This window comes from Cyprinodon variegatus, unplaced genomic scaffold (assembly GCF_000732505.1).
Source record: "Cyprinodon variegatus isolate N-32 unplaced genomic scaffold, C_variegatus-1.0 Scaffold481, whole genome shotgun sequence".
NCBI lineage: Eukaryota > Metazoa > Chordata > Actinopteri > Cyprinodontiformes > Cyprinodontidae > Cyprinodon > Cyprinodon variegatus.
Window position 1 is genome coordinate 807028 of NW_015150934.1, and position 14055 is coordinate 821082.

At 37.0% G+C, this 14055-nt stretch overlaps 1 protein-coding gene across 1 annotated transcript in view; it reads right to left on the minus strand.

Moving 5' to 3' along the window:
* Positions 1 to 2601: 2601 nt before the first annotated feature.
* Positions 2602 to 14055, minus strand: part of prkaca (protein kinase, cAMP-dependent, alpha catalytic subunit) — a 19952-nt gene continuing 8498 nt past the window's right edge. The window contains exons 4-10 of the mRNA XM_015390023.1: positions 11941 to 12104; positions 11713 to 11839; positions 10690 to 10785; positions 10240 to 10362; positions 6301 to 6360; positions 6122 to 6226; positions 2602 to 6026 (exon numbers count right to left, since the gene is read on the minus strand). Coding sequence (XP_015245509.1) covers positions 5901 to 6026; positions 6122 to 6226; positions 6301 to 6360; positions 10240 to 10362; positions 10690 to 10785; positions 11713 to 11839; positions 11941 to 12104 — 801 coding nt within the window. The 3' untranslated portion in view covers positions 2602 to 5900. The remainder of the gene's footprint in view (positions 6027 to 6121; positions 6227 to 6300; positions 6361 to 10239; positions 10363 to 10689; positions 10786 to 11712; positions 11840 to 11940; positions 12105 to 14055) is intronic.

Sequence of the window (14055 nt, forward strand, 5' to 3'; positions counted from 1 at the left end):
CTGTATGATTTGATTGAATTGTCCCTGTAAATTGGCTTGAGTAAATTGGCGGTATATAAATAAACTCAACTGAATTCAATAAATTATGATCCATCTATTAAAAATGAGGAAACTCCTATTGGAAGATAACCTTTATTGGAGACTTAAACTGCATTAGTGGCTAAAGTGGCTACAACTCTGTTGGGTATAACCTGATACAGGCGTTCTACATGCCATTCGGGTAAAAAAAAAAAAAGGAAAAAACAGAAACAAATGAGGCAGGAAGAATTGTTGCAAGGAGTAAACAAAGGGAGGACACCATGAAAGAAATAGGGAAGGAAACAAGAAAGAAAAGTAGGATGAGATGAAGAAATTGAGGTAGGACACAGAAAAGGAAAAAAAGAGAGAAAGGAAGCAAAGAGGAAGGGACATCTGGAAAGGAGGAAGGGGCACAAATGAGAATGAAAGCAAACAAAGGCAGATATAACAAGAAAATGAAAGAAATACATATGAAGGAAGAAAGAGAGGTTAAAAACTTGTAAGGAAAGGGCACAAGACATAAAATCTCAAAGAAATATTGTGATAATTTTATATTTGAAATAATTTTTTTTTATGTCTATTCTTTTTATTCAAATCCAAACCTGAAAGATGTTTAAACTACTACAAGACCTTTTCTTGCTTTTCTTGACGGTGTTAGAACCCCTGAGCTAATTGGTATTAAACGTCCACCAGCCAACGGTTTTACTTTGTACGCCCAAAAAAAGTTGGGAACATCCAAGACCACCAATTTGCAAAATAACAAATGGAGAACCAAAAAAAAAGAAACTACCTCTTCAAGAACTTGACCTTGTTCAAACAACTACGAATAAACACGTACAGCATTGAGTAAAAACTAACAAGTTCAGTGGAGATTTTACAAGTAAAACTTTATTGGAATGATACTCATGTTGCAAAATATTACACATGGTGTTTTATGTCACCGTTCCCGTGAGTCTAGATGCTTCCCTTCGCAAGAGCGTTTAGTGTGTGTACGTGTGGCAGGGATAGGTATGGTTTACACTGGCTGGGGAAGAGGGAGGTCTCATTTCCCTAAAAAGTGCAACAATAGGCTCTTATGTACCAGCATTGTGTCTGCAATGACAAGAAGTTGTGTCTGCGACAGTGTGTCAGGGATGCTGCATACTTAACCTGACATGAAGGAACAATCTGAGGATGTAAGTACCAGAAGGCTGGCCGTTGATCTTCAGATTTATCAAGAAAAAGCACAAAAACCAACAAAAAAAAAAAGGTTCCAGGAGACTGAAGGTTACAAGGTATGAGAACAATTTTTAACTCAAACTAGAAGCCTTGCATCAAAAATTAAAGAAGCCCCAGATTTATTGTGGAAATGAGTTTCCTACTATTCAACAAACCGTGATGCATAAAAATAAACCGCAGTGAAGTGCATCATTCAGCTATCCCATAACTAGGATTGAGATTTTAGTCTTTCCATAAAAGATGAATCATGAGGTAACGATGTTACAGTCTGCAAACATCTGACACACTTATTCTGGTGGTTCTGTTAATACTTTATTAATACTAATAATAATGCAAACCAAAACTTATTTGACTAGGAATTTCACATTAACATCAGCAGATGCACTAAAATGACCATTTATGTGTTAAATGATGGACAAGACTGTGGACAAATACACTTTTATTGCCCCCTGGTAAACAAGTGTTCAAAAAAAAATCCCACTTATATAATAATCTAAAGTTTTATTTGAATATTGTTCAAATATTCAAATAGGGGGGGTGGGACAACAGCAAATTGACATAATAGACTTTCTGTGACACAGAACGCCACCTGTAAATGCAGATCTGTGGCCTTTCAGAGCAGTGCAAACAGAAAGCTCACAAAGATACTCTAAAAGACTTTTAGGCTTCCTGACTAAAGTACTGTACACTGACCTGAAAAATCATTAATCCATCTCAAATTAATAACAATATTTGAGTCAAAGGTTAAGCAGAGATGCTTTAAATTTAAAATACAAATCAAATGGAATGTAAACTTTTGGGGTTTAATTTTTAGGAGTTTACAGCTCTGTGGTTCAGGCTGTCATGGCTTCTAGGCGACGGAAGGTACCACCACCTTCTGGAATGGAGGTGTAGCGCAGTTTCCTTAACAACCTCTCCATAAGCCATTAGCCTTATTTCAAAAACATCTGCTGCCTTTGAAATGTCTAAAAAAAAAACAACTAGATATTATTATTTCAAGACCTTCGATGGAAAATATGAATAAGAATGGGTGAAGTCTTCTCACTGTGAATGCTGCTGTGGTATACAACTGGGGCAAAAACTAATTATTTCTTCACATAGGATCTAATTCCGTAGCGGGTATATTTATTTATCAGTTTTTTTCAAACATCTTTACCAGGGATGGCAACATATTTGTCCAAATATATGTCAGTTGTCTTAGATTAATTGAGAGTCCTAACCACACTTCCACTGTATCAGCATGATAAAGTGCTACAACCTACAGTTTCTCTGTATTTAATCCAAATGACTGCAGTTTAAATCTGGGGCTGTATGCAGACAGAGGCAATCTTTAGAGACACATGTGGTTGACGATAAAACAAATCCTTTTTTTTTGTGAACCTGAATAGTCCACCGGTGTAATTCCTTCATGTTAGGTCATTTCAAACATCACTCAAATTTACAAATGATGCACATAGACTATTAAACTTTGCAAATATGTGTTTAAACCAAAGGCCTATTTTGTTTTCCCGTTTCTGATATCATTTGACGAATTTGCGATTCATAACATAAAAATACGATGAGAGGAATTCTTTGTGTCAGTCTAAAGTATTTCACATCCCCGATAAGCGGATAATATCATATTACAGCCTCATTTCATCTTACAGCTGACACTAATGATTAAATCCTTTCTGGTCATAATGCTCTGCTTTCAAACTGTTCCAAGCAAAGAGAACCCCGAACACCTGAGGTCATTGACTTCAAATCATCAGATTGTTTACTCTGCACAAAAAATACATTTTAACAAGCTATAGCAAGAGAAACAATCATCAAACATTGTTCTTCTCTGTAAACGCATTTCTAGAGGGGCTACTGATCACAAATTAAAGTTGGATGTTTGTAACAACCCAAGTAATTCAAGCTCACAAAGAGATCAATGCAAATTGCACAGTCTTCAAATTATTTGTTATAAAGTAGAAGGAAAAAGGCAACGAATGAAAACATATAAAGAAAAATCGCAGCTGATTTAGTTGATGCCCTAAGGTTTGTCTTTCTGATGACCCTGACCCTAATTTCAAGACACTTATTATTACCAAACACACTTAGAGACTGGTTCTTTGCATTTTTTCTGACAAAGGATTGAAAAGCATGATCAGAAAAGTTGTCTAAAAGCAAATAACCAATCCTAAATCACGTCTGTGATCATTTAAAATCAGTAAATCCAATGTTTGTTTTTGCTTTTTAACTTAACCACAAGGGCTTTTTTGCAGATTCACTGCGCAAGACTCGACTGCTGAAGGAAAAGCAGAATATTTGGACAAACCACTGAAATGCTGGGGGAATGGTAGCATTTCTAAGAAGTAATGTACCCAAACCTCTTAATAATAACCCCTGTCATGATATTGCATATTTGCTTTTTTGTTTTAATAGAGGTCATGTTTAAATTCTTAATAATGCTCCTGTTTCTCCTCCCTACACATTTAACACTGGAGCATACACAAATGAATCATATGAGCTAAAAAATTGCCACATTAGCAGCACGTCATGAATGCTCCACATTTATAGATGGCGCTGCTACAATATTAACTCAGCTTTAGTTTTTACTGTCTGATTAATCAAACTAATACCTATTTTAACATTTAGAGGCACTCAGAGCAATAAAAGTTCATTCCCAGAGGGCCAGTTGATCATTCTTATAAAAAAAAAAAAAGAAATTAAACAATAAATTTGGAAAAAGTTACATAGCTGGTCATGGGACAGCAGTACAGGGAATTACGGCCCATTGATCTCCACCACAAGCTCAAAAAGAAAGAGCAAAAATACTTCAAAGACATGACATGACCTGAGGTTTTGCACGACAAGCTCACGTTTCCTCAAATTTTCAAAGATATCAGCTTATGCTGCAAAGTAGGAAAAAGAAAGCCATGGGAAAACTTGTGGTACAGAAAGAAATTAGAAAAAGGCAGAAATCTACCAGATTGTCTCAACCAACCACTTGACTTGAGCATAATCTAAAAACTGCAGAGCAGAGAAAACTTTCCAAGAAGAGTTGAAGAAAAGTTTCCATCAAAGAAGCCTTCAAATTCCATCAGAGAAATGCGACAGAGACGTCTTAAAATTGTCATCAGTGTCTAAAGCTTTTCCTCTTAATGTTTAATACATTTCAGCTGGATTACAGAGAACCTAATTTATAGACTGCATTGCTTTGATTTCTTTTTATGTGCAGATTATTTGGGTTGTTAGCAGCCTCTGGTGTGAGTATTACAGCCATAGCCTGAATGGAAACAAATTTACTCAGGAAAGATGTGTTCAACACTTTTTTTCCCTGCTGTATTATCACCTTGCGGTGTTTCACCCACCTCCAACCTGTTAATTACAGTACCAATCCTTTTTTTGACCATCAATACACACAAATAAAAAGAAACTTAGCAAAAGTAGGGTGTGATCTAAACCACAGAATGATAATAGAGTGGTGCCGTCCTCCTCTGTGATATGAACAAACAGTGACGGTCAAGATGAAGCACGCGATCCTGACCGCCGTCCGCACACATCGAAGCGCTGACGACCCTCAGCCAGAAGCAGTCAGAGGTCTTCTGCCTCACAGGGTCTCTAAAAGTTAGGGGAGGTGGGGGGTGGGGGACGCGAGCGGTTGTTTCAATTCCCGTGGAATACATGAGCTCTGAAACAGGAAGTACTTTTATCAAAAACCGACCGAATATTCTGGAAGGGATAAGTGTGGAAGACGCCAACTAAAACTCCGAAAATAGTCCCTTTTCTTTTTCCCTTTTGATTTTCTTTTTAAACCAGAACTTCAAATTCTCAAATCTATAATCCGAGATTCACCTGCTGATCCTTAGACGTTTATGGAGATAATTGCCTGTTAAGTGATATGTTCAAACCTGAGTTTCCATTATGTGGTCGGTTTTTCTCCCACACCGTTAAAACTGAGAGAAATCCTCTTTTTTGATTCATATTTCATTGTATGTCAGCGTGATATGATTTCACTGGAGCCACTAAGTACTTACTAACATTTAAAAATGGAGTACGGCAGATATGTACAAAGTTTTTATATATATATTAACAATAATAAGAGCCGTAGATGGAGTTGCACAATAGATGTACCTGATTTTTTTTTTTTGTGTCGTCTCTCTTTTAGCCCCTATCGCCTTCTAAATGTTTTCTCTATGAGATGGACGGGAGAAATTAAGAAGCATACAACATGAGGGCATTGATGTGTAGGCATGGTGAATCCTGCTCGGTATAAACCCATGGCGTCTTTAGCGCACGCTCATGTGACGAATGGTGCGCTGATTGGTCGACGTTTCTTTGCTGTGGCGCGAAAAAAGAACAGGAAGGGAATGACTGCAGAGGAGGGAAGATCTGGGGTGAAAATGCGTAGAGGCAACTCTAAGTTAGCGGCGTCCCCCGACACCCATGAAACACAGCGTCATTATAAAGGGATTCATAAATAAGACGACATCAAACTAAATACAACAGAAACGCAACAGAAAAGGCAACACTGCTGGTTATCGGTCTGCTATCTTCTTTTCACACCTCTATGTGATTTTTCCCTTTTTTCGTAGCTGGCGCCCATATTTGGACAGGAGACAGGACGCTTTTCTTCTCTCCTGTTTGACCAGCCTACCTTAGACTTTCCCTATTTCATTCTTTTTTCTGCTTTAACGCTAGAACTCAGCAAACTCCTTGGCACATTTCTCGCTAAAGGAGACCCGGATCTCCTCCTCTTCGTAGTCGTCAAAGTTGCTGGTATCGCCCGGTCCTTTGAACTTCGGAACAAAAGGAGCTTCCACCTAAAACGGACCAAAGCCGTTAAAAAGGCGCCAACTCAGAATCAAATCGAAGAGTCACAAATGTGTAAAAATCGAAATATAATAAACCTGCAGACCTTTTTCTGGTAAATGGCGATCCAGTCAGTCGTTGCAAACCACTTATGTCCTTTAATGTCGTTGACTCCGTTTTTGAGGTTCCCAAAGCGTTTTGTGAGATCCACCTGAGAAAAAGATCAGCGCATCTTTTCAGATGCTCCTTATTGTAAATTCTGGATTTCTGAGAGGTTTTTTGTACCTGTAAAAGGTTCCTCAGCAGGTCCTTCAGATCAGAGCTGAAGTGAGATGGGAAACGCACCTAAAGAACAAGAAGATGCAAGAAGTTACAGCGTCTCTGTCACAAAACCAATCACGACACAACAGGAATGAGTGGCAGCTTTATAAGTTAACCAAAAAATGTAAAACATTTAAAAAAAGGACATCTAAGTTGGTCGATTTTTCTTAAAATAAGAAAAATTTTCACGAATTAAGCAGGTAAGTGAGACACTTTGTCAATGGAATAAGAGAGTGCATCAAGTGCATATTATCCATTTATCTTATTTCTAAAAGTAGAAAATACTCATTCCATTGGTAGAGCTTCTTATTTACCTACTCAAGTTATGGGTAAATTACATTTCTATAGTTTTTGCAGTAAATTGGACACCAATCAACTGGTTTTAACAATGAGAGGAAAGGTTACAGTTTAAAGACGAAGCCTTGTTGTCTGAAGCTTTTATATCACATTCAAAAACTGATTCTATCATCTAGAGCTTGAGTTCTCAAAGTGGGAGTCCAAAACCCCTTGAGGGTCACAAGCAGAATTGTCAACTAACCAGTGTTGTGCCTGAACGCGTTCATTGAACGAAAGTTCATGAACTCGTTCATATTTTGGGCGAACGTGAACTGAACGTACTGCATTACTGCCTGATGAACGTTATTGTGAACTCGTTCATTCTGGTGTCTGTGAACGCCACGCTCTCTTAGTTCAACTCCGTTCAATAGGTTGCCAAATTTCTAAAGAGCCCTCCAGGCGAAACCCCGGCTAAATCACACCGTAAACAGGCCTTAATATGTAGCAGGAAAAACACCCAATCTGGCAACACCAGCTACCAGTGTCGTAGCCTACAGCCGCGTGTGTCATCAAAACAAAATGCAGCGCGGAAGCCACAGCAGCACGGAGACGACCGTGGAGGCGACAAAGCAGCAGTATGATCACTTAAAACAGGTTTATGACCAGGTGGTCGGTGAGGATGATGGCAACAATCTTACATTTCTCTGCAAACTTTGCCCGTCGGCTTTCAGTAAAAAAAATCCGCACTTAAACCTGCCTGGTATAATTTACCAGGATTCCAGGATTCCTTTTTAGTATGCACTGAAATGAAATTTCAAATGGAAAAAATTATTAAAATTAAAAAAAACATTTGCACCTTAAAGACTACTTTCCTATTTTTCTTTTAATAATTCCTCATAAAAAAGACCATTCAAGCAGCACATTTTCCTGATGTTTTTGAGAATATACTGTAGGGGTGAAAGCTGCAGCTGCTACTAGTGTGAAGTGAATGGACAGCAACAAAGCATTAAAGCAACAATAGGGAAATGCTGTCCCCTCAATGCTAATGTCAACCCTGGTTGGGTAAGGATTCAAAACTGGATATGAACATGAAAACTGTTGCACAGTTTCAGTGTTACAACTGATCAAATAATTGCTGTCTGTGGTTCTACAGTAGGCTATGGTGTAATTGAGCAATATAAAAAAAAAAAAAAAAGAACTATGAACTAGTTCATTTTTTGGAACTGTGAACTTAGTTCAAAATTTTGAATTATGAACTGAACTAGTTCATTTTAAAATGTGTGAACTGAACTTTCCCAACACTGCAAGTAACTAATTTTAAATACTCACTAAGTAGCTTAATATGCACCTAAGTAGCTTATTTTGCTATCTATACTTTATTTGAATATTTACTTTTCTGAGGAATTTTTAATTTCACTCACTACATTTGAACAGTACACAATCTGTACTTTCTACTCCTTACTTTCTTCTTTTATACATATTGATAAAGATATGACATAAAAGCTGCAAAAAAACCCAGAGAAAATCAAGATAATAAAGATGATCTGTCTATTCAGAGCCCAGTTTGTTTATAGAAAAACACAGATAGAGACATGGAAGAAACATTGGATATGAGGGATGAGATCTATCCCCCTTTAGAAGACTTTTAAATTTACATGTTGATTATGTTTCAAATTCTATCTCAGTCTTAATGGTATTTGCAGCCAAACGTAATGAGCTGCTTATGCAGGACTTCTGTTCAGTTCTGTCTTTATTATCCTGTCTGAAATCCTAATTTAGAACAAACTAGCTTAACTCTGTATTATCTGTGTTTTCTCTACCAGCAGAGTGGGCAGAAGTGGAAAAAAAACACTTTTCTGTTCAAAGAAATGTTTTTATTGGAAGAGTTTTTAAGTTATTTTGCACCATTTAGGTGAAAACTTTTACAAATTTGACTTTGAACTGAAGAACACTGTAGAATCTATACTTTTTTTTAAACATTTGCTTAGGTAAAGGATTTCAGTCAGTACTTTTACGAGACTCTTGTTTTTTTTACCAGGTATCTGTACTTTTATTTAAATAAAGAATATGAATACTTTGACACCAAATGAAAGGTAACAAGATTAATATATGAATGACTGCAATGTGACCCCTGCAGTGTATGGAGACCCAAAAGGGGATTTAAATGAATAAAATGAACAGATTGTGAAATAAAGGAAATGTACTATTATTAATTACATTATTAAACTAACACAGTGCTCCTTCCGCCCCTGTTAAGCTTAATTTAAGATGCATTAAATGATTGTTTAGATCAAATATCACTTACTTTTCTTTGTAATTCATGACTTCTCAATGTGCTGATTTCAAGTGGTCTGCTAGCAGATTTCTAATCATGGGGGAGGATGGTTTACAGTAATTATGCTAAATTGAGGTATTGCCAGTTGTTTTAGACTTAGATTTATTTTGTCATTTAGATTTATTTTGTCATTAGATTATTATGTCACAAGTGTAAACAAAAAGAAATTTCGTTAGGAACAGCTCTAGACAATTTCATTTTTTAAAGTGCAGCCTTGATAAGGGGACTAAAGCTGGAGGTCAAATTCCCCTGTTTAATAGAAGTTACACAGCGCCTCTTTAAAGATATAAATATATCCCTAAATTGTAAAATGTATAATTAAATGGTTACATATGCAGCGGGTGAAATAAGTATTGAACACGCCACAATTTTTCTCAGTAAATATATTTCTAGAGGTGGTATTGACATGTCATTTTCATCAGATGTCTGTAACAATCCATGGCATCCATACATAGAAAGAAATCAAACCATGATTGTTGAAAAACTAAGTTATGTGTCATAAAGTGAAATGTCTCAGGGAAAAAGTATTGAACATGTGAAGAAAGGGAGAAAAAAGGTGAAGCTAAAATCTCTCAGTAATTAGAAAGCAATACTGCCCCTTAGTGCAAATTAATATTAGCTGTTTCCATCCCAAATGATGGCCTATAAAAAGGTGTCTCTGGTATCACACAAGAAACACCTCTGCATGTACCATAGTAATTGGTTTATTTAATGTCTCACTTTAAATATAAAGGTTGTTTTTATATATATTATGTATTTCTGTTGTTGAGGGTATTAACAAGATGTATCACATAAGTAAATGTAGAAAAAATTGTTAATAAAGCTAAGATTAATTCTAGAAGCACTAACAGTTTGATGATTGTGTCATCATTAGTGTCCAAAGGATTGTAATTCAATATATTATTATGTAACGGTAAAGGGCTTTTAAAAGTTAAACGACAAACTGGAAATGATGATTTCCATATATAAAAAGTGCCACTCTTATGTGTGATTATGCATTAAAACAGAAATGATCAAAACATTGCATGATTTATTCAAATAAGAGCTTAGAAATTATGCAATATCGAACATTTGGATTTTTTTGCTTCCCAATGTGTGAAACATTCACATAGTGTAGAAGAAATCCCTGCGAATAATTGTTTTATAAAATAAACAAGGGAATTACAGATACCGGTAGTATATCTTTTTTTTAATATGTAAAAAAAAAAGATAAAACTGGCAAAGCCTCTTTTAAGTCAAATAAACCCAATATTTTAAGTGTACGAGCTAAGTGATAAGCGAGTGAAACTCACCTTCCCTGATACAATCTTTTCATAAATCTGAATCGGCTGATCGGCAAAGAAAGGAGGATACCCCGCTGCCATCTCATAGACCAGAACACCCAGCGCCCACCAGTCCACTGCCTTGTTGTATCCCTGCCGGTGGAAACATATCATCAGATTTCTAGGTTATAAGAGGTGCAGCAGCTTAAATATGGACATTTTCCAACTATACTTGCTCTTTCGAGAATCCTTTGCATTGTAGGTCTTGTTAGAAGCATAACAAAAAAACAATCCTCTATCTATTGTCATATTTTAGCTTGAAATGTATCTGGATTAAATGAAGTCAAACTATCAAAGCTCAAGGTTTGTTTAGGGTTAATTGGGTCGGATTTTTTTAGTGTTATTTGGATGTTGAAAAAAAAATGTGTTTCCCTTTAGGTTTTAAGTAAAAAAGGAAACAAAAGAGAGAAGTTAGATCACCTTGCTGAGAATGATCTCTGGAGCCAAATATTCTGGGGTGCCACACAGTGTCCAGGTCCGGCCCTTCACCCGTTTGGCAAAGCCAAAATCTGTAACCTGAGTGGGAAGGAAAGACAGAAAGGATTTTTTAAAAAACACTTTATGGACCACAGCTAACAGAAATAAAATGCAGAGGGAAGAAAATGATGCTGTAATTTCACATATAACCACAAGGTGGTGACACAACCTCTACAGAACGTGATAAACATATTTTGATCTTTTGCAGACTACAGATTCAGGATTTTTTTTTCCTATGTAGAATGGATCATCTTAAAACCCTTTTAATCCCAGTTTTGCTTTATTAGATATCCTTTTGTGTCATGTTGATAAAAAAGGAATTTAGCAAAAAAAGAAAAAAAAAACTGTCCTTTCATCAAGGCCAAAAAACTGCAGTAAAATCTCCCCTCTAAATTTGTATCAGTTTATCTTTTTTCACCAAAATCATTTTGCATTACTTTACAAATAAATTCAGCTCCTTAAGAGACTGGAATAACCAACAGTATGGGAATTAGCTAGTGAGTAAAAAAACTATGATTAATTATTTAAATTAGGGTAGGAGCTGAAAATAGAGTGAAAGAGTCAGAGGTCTGAGTGTAAGCTTAAAGAGCATTAGAAGAAATTCCCAGGAGACAGGCATCTAGAGGGCCGTTTACAGCTACAGCGCAATAATAAATTAAAAAGAACAGATTTTAACTTTAAATTCTTCTCTATATTCCAGATGGAGGCATTTTATAAAAGCAATTATTTTTTTCAGATGAGGGTTAAAGGATTTTTGATTGCTGGACTTTAACCAGTCATACACGTAGAGACAATTATTTGTGGCTTGTTAATTGAATGTTTTTTATTCAAAAATTAAAAAGCCTATTCTACAATTATTTGCCCCCCAAAGAAGACGAATAAAAATCTCTTGAAATACGTCAACCTTCTATGTCAGCTCCTGTATTCTCCTCACAAACAGGAAACGGTTGAATCAGGTTTGCTAACCTGTATGTAGCCCTGTTGGTCTATGAGCAAGTTTTCAGGTTTCAAGTCTCTGTAGATCAGGTCCAAAGCGTGCAGGTACTCGAAGGTCAACACAATCTGAGCAGCATAGAAACGAGCGTGTGGCTCACTGTGGGCACAGAAAAACACATGAAACACCCCAAAAAAATCGTTATGGGAATCACCAGGAGCTACTTCCTGCTGCAAACCCTGATGCTTATAGACACTGACCTGAATCTGCCAATTCTCCGCAGGTGGGAGAACATCTCTCCCCCTGGAACATATTCCATGATCATGTAAAGGTTGGTGTTGTCCTGGATGGAGAAAAATATTATTAGAAACCATCTTTTACACACAAATACAAAAACATACAATAATTTAGTCTGAGGATTAAGCTTGTTCCATTCTAACATGAGTGGGATCTTGCTAATGTTTGCTTTCTAACTCCCTCTTAGGAACTGAAATACACAAAGCGAGGAAATGGTCTGAAAACATGCTACCAGGTTTGAAGGTGAAGTCTGGCCACTGCTCATTTAGTCTCTTTAATGCTCAAAAATGTGATATGAAAGCCTCTTAAGAGTAAAACACAAAACAAAATAAACCAGTCCCTTTTTTTAGACGAATGAAAACTGTTTTAATGATCTCAGAATAAGTTCGGCGGCATTGATTTGTGCTCATTGGTGCCGCTTCCATCTGTGTGCAGAACAGCACACATGGACCGTTAATAGGTTTATTTAAGGCCTCTAGGATACTGACCGCCTGCCCAGCCAGGTGCATCTTAACAGCTTAACCTGAGTAAGGACATAATTGAAGTACGGCCCTCATCTGGGTTAGTGTGCACAGGCACAAAGTGCCGCTGACACCTGTTCATGTGGCGCACGAAGCCAAATTGACTGTATTCTGTGGAAGCAGGGTTTACAGTGAAGAGAGGAGGGATAGAAACAAAAAGAACCTCACAGGAGACCCTGCTGACAAGATGGCAGCAGGGTAAAAAAGATTTTTCTGACATCTTGGTTGTTTAATCTTTAAAATAGCTCAATAAATACTAGAAAATCCAAAATATTCATGCTTAGACAGACATAGATATCAGTAAAAGTAAATTCAATTCTGTGATAAATGGAGGTTATTTGTGGCTAAAAGTGAAGATCAATGGATTTGTGTTCATGGCAGTTTGCAGTTTTGTCAGAGATCTCTAAAGACACACTCTTTGGTGGTGAGCTTGAAGTCTTTAAGGCTTGGATTATCTCCTTTCTATTCTGTCCTTTTTTTTTGCCTCGTGCACAGATTGGATTCAAATCAGGATTAAGTGTTAAAATTATTTTAAGTTGGAAACATCTCTGTGTAAATCACTCAAAGATTGCTAAATCTGAAATATTTTTTACTGATATTTCACATAATTTTCCAATATTTCAAATAGTTCAATTGGAAAGCTGTTGCGTACTGAATAAAAGATCAGTCCGTAAAAATTCAAAAAATATCCACTGGACTTGGTTTCCAAGATTTGAAGACGTTTCGCCACCTCTCCAGGAAGCTTTCTCAATTCAAATGTCTGGATCCGCAGTGAGTTTGAGTCTTATATAGACAACGCCTTGTATCGCTTGGAAACATGCAAATGGGCCATTTGCATGTTTTGAATTGAGAAAGCTTCCTGGAGAGGTGGCGAAACGTCTTCAAATCTTGGAAACACAGTGCAGTGGATATTTTTTTAATTTTTATGGAATGAGTATGACCTGGATGACTGAGAACCTTCATCAGCAATAAAAGATCAGCTAACTTTTACAGAAATTTCAATATTCATCCATTTTCTTCCACTTTATCCGGGGCCGGGTCGCGGAGGCAGCAGTCTAAGCAGAGATGCCCAGACTTCCCGATCCACACACACCTCCTCCTGCTGCTCTGGAGGGACCCAACGGTGACACCAGGCCAGCTCAGAGACCACAAGGCCTCCTCCCAATAGGACATGCCTGGACTACCTCCCCAGGGAGGCAACCAGGAGGCATCTGAAAGAGATGCCCGAGCCACCTCAGCTGGCTCCTTTCAAGGTGGAGGAGCAACGACTCTACTCCAAGCTCCTCCCAGGTAACATTTCAACAATACTAATAAATAAAAATTTAAGCAATTATTGAAATAACTCTGCCTATCATATGTTTATGCAAATATTTAATGATATCTTCAAAAAATAATATCCCTTCATTAAATTATGCAGGGATATAAAAAAAAAAAAAAAAACACCACTTTCGTCTGGTTTGGTCTGCCCGGTTTCCGTAGACTCGTGAACGCGCTTTTAGGAAATCCTATACACTACTGTTTATGCTCTAAAAACATTCTAAATGACTTCGTTTCGAG